Here is a 17,586-nt window from a genome sequence, read left to right on the forward strand (position 1 = left end):
GGACTTCTTAACTTCAAAGGTTTGTTGCAACTAGCTCGTCACAATCTGTTTATAATTTACATGTACATTATTAAAAAAATAAATGCACTAAAGGTTATTTATTGTGGGGGAAACAGGTATGTTAGATTACTCAAATGTTCTTCACACCTTTATTTTTAAGAGTGCATGGTTTCGAGACTTTGACCAATGAACTTCCATAATTTTTAAATAATCTTTTAAAAATCATTTTTATAGTAACTGCACCTACAAAAAAACAAAACAATTTGTACAGCTGAGCATAACAGAATCTGAATTCACCGTAAGATTTACCATAACTTTTATATGGTAAATCTTATAACTTATCATACCTCACAATTTTAAAATTCCAGGTTTTCAAAGGCCAACTTCTCATCATATTGTGTGGCAAAGTACATTACCAATGTTACTTAAGGAGCAATCTTAATGCTTAAAGCTTTGTGATAGAAGAAATTAATGCATGTACAATGTATCAAGATGAACAAATGACTTCTGTGTGACCTCCCCTAATTTGACAACACCTGCAACCCTCAGGTGAATTAAAAACATTGTGGTTATAAGAGAGCAAGATCATGCAATCCTTAAACCGTTATGGGTAAACCATTTCCAAAAGCATTGCAAAGAGTGACTCACATTGGACTTAACACAAAATCAGATGTTGGCTTAAAGGAAATACAAACCTCAATTAATGTATGCGTCTGTATTGTAATTCAAGTATAATAAAAAGTGGATTATGGATGTGCAGCAAAAAAAATTGAACATTTTAATTCACATCAAATCTCTGTTAGTATATATAGCTGTTGGTTAGTACTGAGAGAAGCTAGCATCACTATCATGCTGTAACCAGTTTTTGATTTGCCAGAGCAACTTGAGGATGATGTTTCCAGTATACAATACAAGTGTGTTCCAGGCACTAGAATACTCCTATGTCAAAGCATAAAGATATGGTCAAAACAAATGGTTTCTGCGTTCGCCACTGCTTGTTAAGCTGAGAAATATTTTATTGATGCTTTGTTACAGCCTTACCCATATGACAAGCCTTTACGGTCAATTGAGGTACACTCCTCACAAAGGCAAACGACTAAAGAGATGACTGAACATCTTTCCAAATCTCATCTCCAAAAATTCATTCCTTTTTTTCTAAAATAGCTGAAGTGTAAGCAATCAGAGTCAAGGTGTTATAGCGCTCCAACATGTTCATGTCTATTAGATTTTGATTAACACATCAAATGTCAAGGAACGCTCAAATCAACGTCAACCGAGGAAGGTGGAAAGGGAGTAAAGGGTAAGCTCTACATTTCTGCAATAAATACTGGTTTGATCAGGCATGAATTAGAAGAAATAAGAGAAATTAAGGAAACCAAGCATTCTCACAGAAGACAAGAATCTCTCCGGCCTCAGAATTCAAGCGGATGGATTTTATTCTCCTAACCACCGAGTAGTGCCTCAGGTGAGCATGTTCTAATTGTAAGGAATGGTAACTTAAACTTGGTTCAGCAAATGTAAGCTTTGTCCCATCTTACTAGTGATGAGGGATTAGTGTGACGTCATTCCACAGCGATTCTGGTTTGTTTTTGTTTTTTTTGTTCAAGGAAACAAATTTGAAACCTCTTTGCTTTGATTCAGAGATCAACAGATCGAAGCAAAAAAAAAAAAAAAGGAAATAAAAAAACAAGATTGGAGTAATTGGAATTCTGTCTATGTAGGGCTTGTCAGATTTTATGTGATGAAGGACTATGAAGGACTTCTTGTCTCCCTTCGCACACTCTCAGCTGATGGAATTAAGAAGGCTGGGAGCCGAGCAGTCTTTCGATGGCGGCATTGATGTCCCCCCCGGTGGCGATGAGGGCCTGCAGGTTGGCTTCCCTGTTGATGAAGCCCATGGCACTCAGCTGCTCCAGCTGTTGCTGGAAACGCACTTCTGGAGTCTGAGTCTGCAAAGCAAAACAAAGTGAGTACAGCCAACCACTCTTAAGAAGTGTAATTAACAGTAACGACAAAGAAAGAAGAGTACCGATGCACTCCCTCCAGCAAACATCTGTAACATCTGTTGCATGAGCTGCTGCTGGGCGGGATTAGCTCCAGCAGCGGGGGTGGGGGCGGGGCCCTGGCCTGAGGGCGGAGGATTCTCAGGAGTCACATTCACACCTGTGGGCAGTGGGGCAGCAGGAATCCCAGTAGGAATCCCAGTAGGCATCCCAGTAGGCATCCCCGCAGGCATCCCACCAGGCACCAGACTACAAAGAGACAAGACATTTAATTGGGAAAGAGCAGATATGGACATACTGCTTGTTTAATTGTTGCATCTGACAACTAATTGTTTACATAAATGGAATAGCACAAACTTGCTTAATAGGCAAACGTGTGCTGTAATCTAGAGGAAGCTGCATTTACTTGATGACAAAGCCAAGAGGGAAATAACTAGTAGAAAGAGGATGTGTTCTCTAAGGTTTCTCACTCGGTAGAGAATGTAATACTAGTGCTAAGCAACAATTTCAAAAATTATTTTGCTTCAAACTATCCAATTAAATATATGAATTTAAAAATCAGGGATTCATTTGGATTATCATATCAAAATAGTATTTTACATTTGCCCTGCATGTTTCATGTTTTTTTTTTTTTATGGTGGTTGACAAATCAAAACTGCACCTGGGCATGAGACCAGGGGCTTCGGTTTGAAGGGTTTGCAGTCCTTCCTGGATCTGCATTAGGGCTCGCATGGCTCGAGGATTTGTCATGACAGAAAGGGCTTCTGGGTTCTGCATCTGTGAGTCAGTCAGTTAGTACATGAAAGTAAATGAAACCCAAATCCAGTCACATATCCCAAAGACACAATCTACAACAATCCCAACTGGACACACCTGCTGCAGAAATACAGGAAGCTGCTGTCTCATTTGATCCTGCAGCTGTGGATTTCCCGCAAAGAGAGGGTTGTTCATCAATACCTGAAAAATGCATTTTTATTAGTACCAGAACATCGTAGCAAAACTTTGAGAACTACCAAATGATGGTCTTGCTACCTGTGAGGCAACGTCAGGATTCTGAGCCAGGGACTGCATCATGGTGCGCATATAAGGAGCAGAAAGCATGTTCTGCATAAGCTGAGGGTTCTCAGAGATCTGTTGCATTAGGCTTTGCATGCCAGGACTGTTGAACATGCCTAACAGTGAACCACACACACACACACAAATTTTAACATGAAATCAATTAATTTGAGATGCTTTGTAATTCTACACAGCAATGTAAATTTCACCCTTTTATGCAGTATTTGACTAGAATAAATAATTAATTAGATTTACTGACAAAATAATCTGTGCACATAAATTATCTGCTTGCAAATTCTCCACAACAAATCCTCAAAACAATTCATGCAGCTTGCTTTACAGTTAAAGACGAATGTTTACATAAAATGCTATTACCGTTTCCTAGGCTAGAGGAGCTGATGCCCAGAGGGTTGGACACACTGGGTGTGGTTGAGCTTGTGGTGGAGCTAGCGGTGGTAGCCGTCCCAGAGGTGGTGGTGGCGGCGTTTGTGTCAGGGGGACCCCAGGGATTTGGCAGGGGCTCTCGGTTTTCTGTCCTGGAGGGCTGTACTCCGGAGTTTTCAGCATTTCCACCCAATGCCGAGAAGGGGTTATTTCCAAACTATTCAAATGATGATGCAATATAACATTTACTGTTAATAATAAAATTAGAGTTAATATTTTAGGCGACAACACGTTTTTTATTTCTTAGAAATAAATACATATCTAATTTAAAAATAAATACATCTGACCTGTTCACGTGCAGCGCTAAACATTGGCTCTTGAATGTCTGTGTACATCCTCCGAAGAGCATTATAACCCCCGGGAATACTCTCTAGGTTACTAAGCGCCCGGTCCTGGTTACGCATCATCTCTTGCATCATGGCTGGGTTCCGTGCCAACTCCATTGTCTAAAAAAAAACCCAAAAAACACAGTGTTGTAAAATCAAATCAAGCTAAATTAACGTGTCCATTTCCATGATGTAGTAAATGACCAATTACATACCTGTCTCATGAGCTCTGGGTTATTAAGCATGTGTGAAATCTCTGGGTTACGCTCCATTAGTTGCTGCATCTGTGGATTGGCTACGATCATCTGCCTCATCAGGTCAGGGTTGGACATCATGCTCTGCACAAGGGGGTTCTCCATGATCTGAGACAGCATCTCAGGGTTAGACATGAGCTGTCGCTGCATCTGCTGCTGAAGCTCCATGAAGTTGGCAGATCCCATACCGAGGTTAGACAGGCCTGACAGGTCACCAAACCCAGCTGAAAACACACAAGGACAGCCAGATTATAACAAAAGCAAGATAAAAGTGAAGAATTTTCTTACAATGAACTGTATTAGGATTCACAGCATTTGTCTTTCAATCTAGTTCCTTTCATACAATAATTTGTATGAAAGGAACTAGATTAGGGGGTTAAAAAAACAGTCAGTCAATAAATTGAATAAATTCTTCTCATGTACATTGCAAGAAAACATAGTGGAACTACATTGAAAACAGAGACAATAAGGTGATCCCCAATATAAACATTTAAAAAGGCATTCACCTAATATTTGTGCATGTACATACAGAACATATATATGTTGCAACCAGTGGTACTTTGAATTATTTATATGCTATTACAGTATTAATAAAGATTTTAGATTTATATTCTATATTTCAATCAAGTTTTTTGGAATTGTTTTATATGCTTTTGCCATTTTTATATATATATATATATATATATATATATATATATATATATTTATTTATTTAGCTTCAATTTATATTTCAGTTTAAACAATTTTAGTACTTTTTTCAGTCAGCTGCCAAGGAAAGATTTAAAATGTTAGTTTAAGTTTAAATTTCATACATATTTGATTTTATTTCAATTAACAATTTTTTTTTTTTAACAGATTAGTTAACAATAACCAAAATTAGTCGCAACACAAAAACACTTCAACAATATTATGGAATTACATTAAAAACAGACTCAATAATACAAACTTAAAAACATAATTCACCTAGTATATTGGCTGGCTGTGACGGGGTCGTCCCAACGCTCTGGGGTGTGCCCAGGTTGCCCGTGGGGCTCGGGGTAGCAGTTCCACCGTTGTTGCCCTCTGATGGTCCAGGGCCAGAAGAAGCAGAGGTCTGCGAACTACCACCACCCGAAGTCCTACAAGCACAAAACACCCTAAAAGTGAGCCACTCAAACTGCATAGGCATTAACTTACAACACAATATCGCTTTGCATATGAAAAAAAACGGTTCTGTTTTGACTATAAAAGCAGGTCCTCTTACTTTTGTGCGGTTTTGATGACCAGGTGAACCGTGAGTCCATCTTTAATGCCATGCTGACCGAGTGTGTCTCCATCCTTCAGTATCTTACCAGCAAAAATCAAAACCAACTGGTCTTGCTTCGCCTTGAATCTTTTGGAGATTTCTTCTTTAAACTGTTAAAAGGACGAAACATGCGGTTTATAATGTTATACATCAAATCAAATCAATTCAACCTCACTTCTGAATAACATCACGGTCTCTTTTATAAAGCCTAAGCTCGTAAACATCAGCATAAAACAGCAATTAGGCAAATAAACGGACACAAACATTGCAGCATAGCACCATTTTTAAATGAAAAGTCATTTAACACGCTGTTTAGTCTTTCCATAAAATTCTTAAGTCAAAAATACAAAGCAAAACAGAAAGAGCGCGACCAAAGATGACAGACTAGAACCTTCTACATGAGCAGGCCGTTTCTTTAACGACAACCGCGAGTTAGAAAACCCCACTTTACATGCGTTATAAAACACAAAAAACAATGAATGAGATTCTCACAATAACCGCATTTAAGTAATAACAAAAGTGAAAGTCATTGTAAATATCCACTGCGAAGATTTTCGGCTCTGGCTGTTCGTCGTCAATAGTTAGCTCGCCGGCTAAAGCTGTTAGCCGCTGGTGTAACGAACGCCCGGGTGCCACAAACAACACGAAATCGCGAAAAAAATCACCTGTGCGACAGATGAATCTTCGGCGATGGCTATTTCTTCTTTATCCTTCGGTGTTTTGACGGTGACCTTAATGATAGTCGCGCTAGCGGCGGCATTTTCTTCAGTGTTCGTCTCCACGGCAGGATCCGTGCCGCTATTCTCCGCCATCTTTACTCTTCTTTTACTTCATTACATCATCGCACCAACAAGCATCGGGGAAAAGTGCTACAAACGCCTTCTGTTCCACAGCGGCCTCTGGTGGTGTGGCGTGTCATCGACTTCACTTACTGCACTCGTTGTATGAAATCACTCAAGGCACCTTATGTGCAGCATAGATGTAATAAATATATAGGCTAGACGCCGTTGCTGCGATACGTAAACGCGTCCGCCATATTGCTGAGGGCAAGACTGCGCTGTAAACAAGCTCAGGCTTGTCATGTATTTGGCTTTTTATTCTTGGATAAGAATTGTGAAGACCCCCATACTGAGATATAATTAAATTGTCACATTAAATGAAATAAAGTTTTCTTATTGTGGAAAAAAATTGTATGTCTTTGACCCCATTTATTAGGCCGGCAGGGCTCGGGGTTTCACATTGTGATGCAATTGTGTTGCAAAAAGCTAAACACAGGAAGGAAAAAGTTACTGAATCCATTGTAATTCAAGCCTTTATTCTGCCTTTAACAATAGGTAAGGAACCACTTGATTTGTGATTTAGGGGAGAGCGGGGCACAAAGTAACGCTTTTTGACTTTCTCAGTTTGTGTAAATCTATTTATGGTTCAGAGTATTTATTTTTTCCCCACATTCATTTCCCACATGTCTAGTACAATTATGTGGTTTTGTTTTGTTAATACAGTATATACTTTTTTCTTGATATACCCTGAAAGAATGGAAGTGAAATGTGACAACATGCCCCATAGGTGGGGTACATTGTAACATGACCATATGACAGCTTAAAATGTTAACTGATCTAAAAAAAGAAGACAAACTAAAATATTTTCTAAATAAAATACAATTATTAACTTTTTAATATAAAATAATGGCATTTTTTAATAATTAAATGTAAACTCATTTTTGAGTTTTGACTACGAACACAGGAAAACACAGCCATACAACATAGTTCAAAACAAATAAATAATTAGTAATTTCTGAACATTGACTCTCAGTCTTTATTCACCTTTTTCTCATGTTTTCTCAATAGAATTAATAAAAGGATAGAATATAATAGCATATTTCTAATAGGGGCACATTGTAACGCAGTGTGACAACATGCCCCCGCCTGCACAACTGGGATTTAAACCCGGCTAGTGTCTTCTGCTAGTTAGCGAAGCATTAAAGAACTATCTCAACTGTTAAATAGCATATTGGAGATTAAAATAATATCAGATTTGTCTCATTTTAAATAAACACAAAAAATAGAGATGAAAAATTTACTTAAGCAAGAAATTTACTTTTGCTATGGTTTAATAAATGTCTATGGATATCTTCCAATTTGTTTTACATTTTGGTGCAATTTTTTCTCTATATAGTGTTGATATGGCAACTAGTAAATACACCAAATTTCATCATGCTAGCATGTGTGGAAGTATTTAAAACAAGTGTGTTAGAACTAGCCCTGTGTTGTGCCCTGCACTTCCCTATACTGTAAAAACAGTTTTCACACAACGACCCAAAATTGTTCACACATATTTCTAATGATGGGATCAAACCAACTGTACAAAATAAGGCGGTTCAGAGAGCACAGATGCACTGAAACAATCTGAAGTGGAGGAAGAGGTGGTGGGCAAGGAGGATGAGAAAGAGCAAGGTGTGGAGTGTTGTCCAGGCTGGATCTGCCACACTAGAGGGGTTTTCCATTTGCCTGGTAAGAGAAAACATTGCCTGTGATGAGGACAAAGTCCTGAGGCCGGACCAACACAAAGACGTGATGCAATCTCTCATTACTGTAACTTTGATTTTGCAGTTGCACAACTCTTTTGAGCGTACTGGTAACATGCTTTTAATTTTTCATTTCATTTCTGTATTTTTACAGTAGCCTGCAAGTGCTGAATATACAGACATTAGGTCCTATACAATATTCAGAACAATACTATCTTTGCAGTGCATATATACAATATATTCACCTACTGTAAGTTGAGATTACTTTACTTTTTTTACGTAATTGCAAAAATGCTGTTTAATAATCATGCATGTTCTAGAACTATTTTGTGAAGGGGGAACAAAAAGTTATGAATTTACATAACTATCATTTGGGCGGCCCATTATTATTTTCTGATGCATGAGCCTTAATTGCTCCTCCTACAGCACTTGTTTTTACCTTGTGGGAAGGTTGAAGTCCATCAGCTCCGTCTGCATCATGACAGTGTCTCAGGGTGAGGGAATGACGCTCATCACTATCACCTCAAACCCAAAGAGCAAATGTCCCGGACTGTGTCAGATTCTGGTTTCTCTGTTCTGCAGTCCAGTGGGTTCTGTTTCATGGTATAAATCTGAAGCTTAAGGAAATCTACACAGCTCTTGGAGTGAGTCAGACACAAAATACAACTGAAACGTGCCATGGTTGAGCCATTTAAAGTGTTCATTGTATACGACTAAAATAAAATATTTTGAAAATGTTTTGAAAATTGAATGCCTGTCATAATCATCAGCCATATCAGCCTGAGACTGGTTGCCATATTATTCTCTTGTTCAATTGATAGTGTAAATTATAATTAGTGTCATCAATATTGCGGAGAGGATTGTGTTTGCATGCTCTGAGTTCTACTATTGGATACAATATCCCAGGGACCTTTTTGGCGCTGTAGTGTGGGAAGACTTGGGTCTCATTTTGATCATTTTTATGTTTCTAAATCAGTTCATGTTATTCAATGTCTTTTCAAAAAGTAAACTATTGACATTTCATTCGATTTATTCATACATTTTGAAAGCATTGATATATTTCTTTGTTTGCCTTTGCCTATTAGTTCATAATAGTTGGAATAGTGTGCATTTTTCACGCTATAGTTTTCTAGTCCTTGTCTGGTGTCTATTAAAGTAATATCTTACATTATTTCTGTGTTTATGATATTTCTGATTCTGTTTTTTATTTTATTTTTATATATTGATTGTGTTTTACAGCTGGTCATCATAATGATACTTATTCAGTGGTGCACTGGCTATCACAGCTGTTGTGCTGTATTCAGTGGACCTGGCAATTAGAAAATACTTGATATTGCAATATACTAGCTATATTATTCACTGTATGATGAATCACCTTCCATCACAGAGAAACAGAGGATGGAAATGTGTTTAGATGGTGTAAGACACCAAACGAATATTGTAAGTATTTTTACAACAAATATTTTGATAGTTAACTCAAAAAAATGTAATTATGTAATTTTTATAGTTGACTCTTTACCCACTTGTAGATTATCATGAGAGGACTAGATATCATGATGATAGTGTTGTCGGTCCTTCAGCTCTGTGTGAACATCAGTTTCTGTGTTTTGACTGGGAAAGCTTTGTGCAAGAAGGATGAAGATGCAGAGGTACTGTATCATCATCATCATCATCATCATCATCATCATCATCACCAGTCAAATCCACTGTGATCATGAGTGATTCTGAGAGCTGCTGTGTGTGTTCATGTTTGTTTGTGGTTTTGCAGTCGGTGGAGGATCCAAAACTTCACAAGACAAGATGAACACACAAACTAATTAAAGTTAATCTTTTTGCTTGTAATGGAATGGCATTTTGTCTCTCATTTTAATAGTAAAATTATGTCACCATCTGCAATACCAAATCATCAAGCTACATCTTTATTCTTACCTTTTCTTTTAAAACAAAATGTACTTTTAGAAAAAGGGCACTTTTAGGCTTCTTTTTAAATAAATGACTTCATATTGCACTGGCTTTCATGTTTTTTTGGGGTTTTTTTTACCATACAATCTTTTTTGGACACACTGTGTAGAATAACCTTTGTAAAAAAAAAAAAAAATACTACTATGGATATATATTTTATTTTATTTTTTCCAGTTTTTATTTATAGTTAGTTATTTTAGTGCTTCAACTTATTTCAGTTTCGTTGCCAGGCAATATTTCTAATTTTATTTAATGTTGTAGTCTAATATTTATATTTTATTTCAGCTTTATTTTAAAATGTTTTTAGTGTCAGGTTGATGAGTCTCAGTTTTGCTTTTTCAGGGACATGGAACGTCATCTGTCTTTAACTTACAAAAGAAGAGGTTTGCATGTATCACCACCAGGTGGCTTGTGTCACATACAAGTCAGCCACTGTTGAAAATGTGAGCCAACAACAGAGCCCACAGACAGACAGTGCCGAGGGAAAATGGCCCGACAGGCTAAACCCAGCATTTGGGTTAAAAAAAACCCCATTATTTTTAAGTGTGTTAATTGCTGTTATGGATTCCTGCAGCCATTTATCACTGCGACAGTCTGGCAGTCGTTCTTACCTTATTTATCATCACAGAATGGCCTTATGTTATGTGTTCCTGGTTTTGTGTGCCTTGTGTTTTTGTTATATGGACATTTAGGTTTCTTTCTGTCGTGTTCTTGTCTCAAGTCAGGTGGTGCAGCGCCTCCAAGTCTGGTGGTCCCAAATAGTCCAAGCACCTTTAAGTTCGGTGGTCCCAAGTGTTTTTTCTTTCTTTCTCTTTCTTTCTTTCTTTCTTTCTTTCTTTCTTTCTTTCTTTCTTTCTTTCTTTCTTTCTTTCTTTCTTTCTTTCTTTCTTTCTTTCTTTCTTTCTTTAGTGGTCTCAGAACTAGAAACAGTTCTCTTAAACGATTAAAAGTAGTTTCTGGATGTCCATCGGGATTTGTGAGGTATTCATTTACTTTTTTTCTTCAGTAATTAATGTTTTTTAAAGATATAGTCCACAAAACATTCCCAACACGCATAATAAATAATTTTGGTTGTCAATTATGTAATCACATTCCAGCTGAAACCAAAGTTTGATGCAACTTAGAAATAAAATAAAAAAATAAAAAAAAATTCTTTGCATATTGTCCACTTGAATCTACAGTATTTATGACGATTCCAGCTGAAACCTTTAATATTGTAAGACTTGAGAAATTAGAAAATGCCGGACAGTCTGGTTAAGGAGCGACCAGACCCTGAGAAGACAGGATCTTGCTGGAAATTACCATTTGAACTCACCATTTGAGACAAAAGTCTCAACTCCGAGTCATCCTAATCTACATTTCATTCCTTCATCCCTCACCCCCTCTCTCTCATGCTCAGATCACCTGAATTCACCCAAGAAAATATATGGTTTAATGTGAAGGATTATCATCGAGTATTGTACATTTTGGTATCATTTGAAATGTCTCAGTGCGACTGGTACAAATGTCTCATTTCCAAATAAGTAAAACAAAAGTTAATAAGGTTTTTAAGAGTTTAGAGAGAACTGGCACACAAAGGAAGGTGGTCTCCTGGCAAATGGTCTCATTCCCCCAAAAGGTGTAACCTTTGAATGCAATTTGTTAGCAGATGTTTCCATGTGAAAGAAGTTTCTGTCTATATAAGGAAATGCAACGAGAAGATCGGGCCTTTCTGTATTTCAGATTAACCTGTGAGGCAGAGAGTAAGACTCTCAGCTTCATGTATAATGTTGGGTTCGCATCTCTTCTCTTTATTCCAGAGCATTTGATGTTTTGTATCGATTATCTTTGAATTGATTATGAAATTGTCATGATACATTTACCTGACATAATAAATTGTTACATTTGATTATTCTAACTGACTTTGACATTATTTTCATTAAAGAGTAGTAGTCAAACATTCGCTCACATTTAAGGATTCACAGATATCATTAAAACCTTTTCATTTATGGAGTCAGATGAAATAAGAAAATACATATTCAAATGTATTGCATTTAATCAAAAAATACTTTGCCTCGAGAAAAGACAGTAACACGTAGAGACCTTTTGCGCTGGTCGGATGGCGGACTTTGGGCTGATCGAGGGCGAGCTCACAGGTGGTGACCTCGGCGACGTGATCTCGCAACACAAGCGAGCAACGTCCTTTCCAGCAAAGTATTGAGATTTTGAAATCAACAAGAGGTTTGAACATCTTCTCTTTCTTCTGGCGTTGTGGTGAGTCATTTCTTTTGGCCTTTTTAGAAGTGTTGAGACAAAATCAGCCATTGTTGTATTGGCTGTGTTGAAACAAACTAGCAACACGTGATGAGAATGAGCAAACAACAGAAAGAAAATTCTAAGTTTGTAAACGATCGGAAAACATGCAATTGGATAAACGAAAAGACAAGTCGATGCATTTGTTTATGAAAAGCAAGGTTGAGAAAAACAGGATGATGTGATGCGCAGGTTAAAAATCTCAGATCTCAAGGCTAAGCTAAATGCTATGTCCATGTATCTCCCAAAACGCTTAACAGCGATCGGACTAAAAAGCATGTTTGCAGTGATTCTGTTTGGATTTTCAAATTTGCAGTTGTGTTTAACACATTGTGCTCAAAGAACACACTTTATAGTTGTTTGTGCTACTACAATGTGCACATAGGCTAGTTAAGTTTAATCTTTAAAACACATGATTGCTTTACTGTAAGTGTTGTATGAAACACTTAGGTAAAAGGTTGTAGATGCCATGCATTCTAGGCCACGTGTCTTGTGTAAACTGGATTAAATATCTTGTGTGTTTATGTTGAATTTGTTTGTCTCCTTGGTGGAAAACTCTGCTATTTTTGATATAGCTGCAGTAAAACCATAACAGGAGCATAGGATTGCCATGTGGCTACAATGTGATTTACAAGACATTAGAAATTTAAAACGAGAAACAGCGAACATGCATCTCATCAATCCTGAAACAAAAACCTTTTCATATTCAACGTTCCAGAGACGCGTCAGAGAACGCAGTAAAAAAAATTATAAATTGTTACGTCTGAATTACTCTGCAATTATTTTTCCCAAGTAGAAACGGACTCGTATGTTACCACAATTTTTGCGCCAGATTAGTGACGACTAATATTTTGCACGGATTCAAGTGTACTTGGTTTGCAAAGACGAGTTAATTTCCGTTTAGAAGAGCAAAATGCTGCTTGACCAACCAAAATTTGGGTACGTCTGTTTTACCTGTTTTAATTTAGCGTTACTTCAGATAAGTGTACGTGGGATTGACACCATGGGCTTGGCCAATTCAAAGCCATTATAAGAGAAGTAAAGTTGGTCGACGAACGTCTTTAATGGTGGTCAAAACCTCTACTAAGGTAAAACGATTAAATTAAATTCAGGTAGATGCACTTCCAAGGGGGCTATACCAAAGTATCTTTGATTGTGTACGTGTGAATACGGCAAGTCTCAGGTATGTAGCCATTTACCTCTGTTTAGTGACCGAAACTGGCGAGATTGTGATCGTGAGACCAACGTTAAACAGAAAACGTGAGGACCTCTGAGCGACATAGTTTCCTAATCTAAAACAGGTCAAATATAAAGTAAAAAGTAAATAGAATAATCAAACGTTAAAATGGCCACTTTGCCTTCATATGGTCTTTAAAAAGACTAGATGAAATGAAAAGGCATTTGAAATCTAACAAAGAAAAAAAAGAAACAGCGAATGTGCATCTCATCAGCCCTGAACCAAAAAACCTTTTCAGATTCAAATGTATTGACATGAGAATGAGCAGAGATTTGACCAAGCGTTTAGCATGTGCTGGTGGTTCATTGAGTGTTAACAACAACATAATCCCTCATTGGTTTTCAGCCTGACCTTTGTTGTACATATGATGCACTGGCCAGTACAGCTGCGACTAGGGCCAAATCTAAAATAAATCATCTTTTAAAAAACAAACACTTTGACAAATAAGTTGTTCCAGAGACTCTTGCTATGCAATTTTAATTCCAGTTGTCACATGAAACCGAGTTTCATTGACCAAGTCTGAATTATTGTTGTTGATTCAGTGCAGTGTGTGACACCTAAAGCTGCTCTTGCAGTTCAGCCTTCACAGTCTGCTGTGTCATATGAGCATTAGAGATTAATCAGAGTTTTTATCACTTGTAGTGTCATGAGTTCCAATGGGTCAATGCTCGTGGCTTTACTTCAAGTTGCTCTCATTACAGTCAGATCTGTGGGTTGCCAGCTTAGCATTTGCTGTTTTATGATGTTGTTCACACATTTAGTTAGTGCAGATCTCTTGTGACCTGGAAAAGGCTGTGGTACTTCTGTCTGATGTTTATCATTTCACACCCTCCTTTTAAATGTACTTCTCTGATCAGATTAAATTTTAGTTGGTGCAACTAAAGCTAGTTGGTCAGTTGGTGTTGAGTCTCTTCCTTGTCTCATGTGATTGTGTAGTGTGTATGATTAGTGTGGGTGTGTCCTCTGATTACCGCTGATCATCAGCGCCAGCTGATTCCACTCTACTCAGCTATATATTCTCAGTGACTGGTGTCTTGAGTTGTCAGATTGTTGTGGTGTTTCTGATGTTTGTCCCTGTTCCCGTTTGGCATTCTCTCATGGTCTCTGTTCCTGTTGGTAGGGATGGGGAAATGAAGCCTCATGAATCACTGAGGCTTTCCCCTGACTGTTCCGGGAAAAGATTCAAAGCTTCGAGAGTGTCGAGAACTCTTTAATGAAAATAATGTCAAAGTCAGTTAGAATAATCAAATGTAACAATTTATTATGTCAGGTAAATGTATCTGTAGAAGCTTGCAGAGGGTTGTGTTCACCAGCAGAAAACCTGGTTTCACCAGGTGTATGTTGCTTGAGTTCAGCAGGTGGATAAATGTGTTCAGGTTTTCTTCCTGTGATCCTGTGATGTGAGTAGAATTCATAGTCAATCTGGACCTTTGTGACCTGTTTAGGTGATGTGCCATTCCTTCATGGAGAAACTTCTGCTTCTCTGGCACCTTCCCCATGATGATAATCTGACCCTTCTTGACCAATCCTGTCACCTCCAGCAGTGCGGTTGTCTGGGCAGACCTCAATGGATGAAGGGATTCTCCTTTGTTCACACTGCTTTGTGTGAGACACCTGAAAAGCATCTTAAATTCTTTTTAAAATCATAAACTGCTGATCTACTGGGATTTTCCCTCACAGTTCTGTGGGCGAAGATTCCTTGTTGATGTCAGAGATCATAGGAAATTACTAGACTGATTCGACCTGATAGAAAGGCAACAGTAACTCAAAAAACCTGGTTTTATTTGGACAAGCATGGCCGAGTGACGACAAGGAGCTGTTAATGGGTACTGCTGTGACAATGTCACTTGAGGGAAGCAATTTATTTATTTTTATTTTTAAATCAATTTGATGCATCTCGCTGGATTCTTCAAAATATCTTCTTTTGTATTCAGCAGAAGAAAGAAATTCATACAGGTTCAATAATAATTCATTAAATTATTAAGCCTGTATGAATTTCTTTCTTCTGCTAAATACAAAAGAAGATATTTGGAAGAATCCAGGTTTAGAACAACTTAAGGGGGAGTGAATGATTGTAACCCAGACGTAAACACAAGAGAGAGAGATGGACTCAAACGCAGGAGTTTATTCAGAATAAACTGATACAGGCAAGTATTTAGGTGAATATTTCAAGTGCATCATCATCTCACATACATGTGATCAGAAAACAAGGGAAACTCACTAAGAGCACGAAAATCCAGTAATACTGGAGTTTAAAACCCACTCGGGTAAATATGTAAGACAAAAGATAATGAGAACAAAACGTCTTCCGTGAAGCACCTAAACGGAAAATGATGACAAAATTATTTGTAACTGTTTTATGTTTAACAACTGACATTAATACAATACACAAAAACGTACTCGGTTACTAACGTAACCTCGGTTCTCTCTAGAAGAGGGAACGAGTACTGCGCAAGTATCTTACGCTAGGGGAAAATCCCTTTTCCGCGAGATATTGAAGCCAAAAAATTATCCTTAATTTTGTATTATTGTAAAACGCGTTGCGGCAGAGATCTGAGACGGCTCGCGTGCCTATTGGCTGTCCTGCGGCAACTGCAGCAGCCTATCGAGCGAGGCCTAGCGTGACGTCAGACCCAATGAGGGTGCTTCGTGCCCGCTGCGTCACGTCCCGCCGAAATGGGCGTGGCTTAGGCCTATAAATCCAGCTCGCAGGCAGCTGATATCTGATTTTTCATCTCTTCAGTGACGCTCACGCATCGCTGGATCCGGAGAGAAGCCGCGCCGTCTGAGGAAGCCTTTACAGCGGGACGAGTCGTCACTGAAGTCGCTGGCCGCGCCGCCTTCAATCGCCTTCCTGCTGCGCTATCCAGGCGCCTATATCCTTTGCTCTCTGTTCTGTGTGTGTGCTCGCCGCCGCGACACACACTGTCTAAAAGAGCTTGCGTCTTTTTAAAGATGCCTTCCCGTGGCTCGTGCAGAGCCCCACTCAACGACGGGGACCGCCATGTGATCTGCGTTTCCTGCCTGGGTGAGGATCATGCAGCTCTCACGCTCGCTGACGGCGGCTACCCTCATTGCGAGCTACTGCCTATGGTGACTCTGAGGACTCGCCTGCCATTTTTCTCTGAGACTGCACCCCCGCCCGCTGTGGTGCCGCGCCGTAAAAAGCGCCGTGCTCAGCGGGTCCCGGAGCCCTCCCCCACCCGTCAAAGCTCGCCGGTTCGCCCGCCTGCTTCAGCGGCTTCGCTAGCGTCTCTTCCTGACGGACAGCTGCCGCAGTCTGTCGCCGCTTCCGTCGCTTCTGTCGACGACGCTGATGCACCCCCGCCCTCCTTTGTGGAGGCTCCGGAACGCATAACCATACGTTAGGAAATTGTGGTCACAATTCAGTTGGTTAACTATACATGACAATGTCTTGTGTAGACTGTCGCGCGAATCGCCTGCGGACGACGTCCTCCAAATTGTCATTCCGACATCCTTGGTTCCAGACATACTGACCCATGTGCACGGCGATCCTTCAGTTGGCCACTACGGACATGCTAAAACCTTGAATAGGGCTAGGCGGCTCTTTTATTGGCCCTACATGTCTGCAGACATATCTAAACATTGTTCTCGATGCGCAGCCTGTCAGTCCTGACGTTCGCCTGTGCCCCGACCACAAGCTCCGCTCATTTCCATTTCTCCTGATCAACCATTCGAAATTGTCGCCGCGGACATAACCGAGCTGCCTTTGTCGACTAAAGGCAACCGCTACGTTTTAGTGATGATGGACCTGTACACTAAATTTGTAAATCTGTATCCTTTGAAGGATCGGACAGCTATCTCTGTGGCAGGTTGCATTTTTGATCATTATATACCGCAACATGGGGTTCCAGATGCCTTGCACTCCGATCAAGGCAGGCAATTAGAATCTGACCTCATTCAAAATCTCTGTAACTTATTGGGCATTAAAAAGCTCCGCACATCTCCCTACCACGCCCAATGTGACGGCGCTGTGGAGCGCTTCAATCACACCTTAAAAGATGAGCTTGCCAAATATCTCTTTGAGTCTGGTAGGGAATGGGACGAACACCTCCCACATGTCGCATTAGCTTACAACACCATCAATCATTCCAGTACCGGGTTCACGCCATTCTTTTTAGCGCATGGACGAGAGGCCCGCGTTCCCTTAGACGTGCTATTTCAGGACAGCACCTCTGTCAC

At 39.2% G+C, this 17,586-nt stretch overlaps 1 protein-coding gene and 1 long non-coding RNA gene across 5 annotated transcripts in view; one reads left to right on the forward strand and one right to left on the reverse strand.

The window, feature by feature from the left end:
- Positions 1-208: 208 nt before the first annotated feature.
- Positions 209-6,200, reverse strand: ubqln4 (ubiquilin 4). Its single transcript, XM_082148782.1, has 11 exons — positions 6,034-6,200; positions 5,327-5,478; positions 5,047-5,201; positions 4,045-4,307; positions 3,791-3,949; positions 3,435-3,660; positions 3,036-3,175; positions 2,877-2,960; positions 2,665-2,780; positions 2,030-2,252; positions 209-1,949 (listed from the first exon to the last, which is right to left on the reverse strand). The coding sequence occupies exons 1-11, from the start codon at positions 6,178-6,180 to the stop codon at positions 1,797-1,799; spliced, it is 1,818 nt and encodes a 605-aa protein (XP_082004908.1). The 5' UTR covers positions 6,181-6,200; the 3' UTR covers positions 209-1,796.
- A 1,571-nt stretch (positions 6,201-7,771) lies between these two features.
- The window catches only part of LOC309484511, a 66,130-nt gene continuing 56,315 nt past the window's right edge, over positions 7,772-17,586 (forward strand). Inside the window, exons 1-4 of one of the 4 annotated variants that reach the window (XR_014200870.1) lie at positions 7,772-7,878; positions 8,319-8,536; positions 9,132-9,332; positions 9,422-9,541. This is a non-coding gene — a long non-coding RNA (uncharacterized lncRNA). Of the gene's footprint in view, positions 7,879-7,918; positions 8,003-8,042; positions 8,143-8,318; positions 8,537-9,131; positions 9,333-9,421; positions 9,542-17,586 lie in introns of those variants that run through there. The other 3 variants (XR_014200871.1, XR_014200872.1, XR_014200873.1) reach the window with 3 other exon arrangements.

Source organism: Leuciscus leuciscus (assembly GCF_965113295.1).
Source record: "Leuciscus leuciscus genome assembly, chromosome: 20".
Classification (NCBI taxonomy): domain Eukaryota; kingdom Metazoa; phylum Chordata; class Actinopteri; order Cypriniformes; family Leuciscidae; genus Leuciscus; species Leuciscus leuciscus.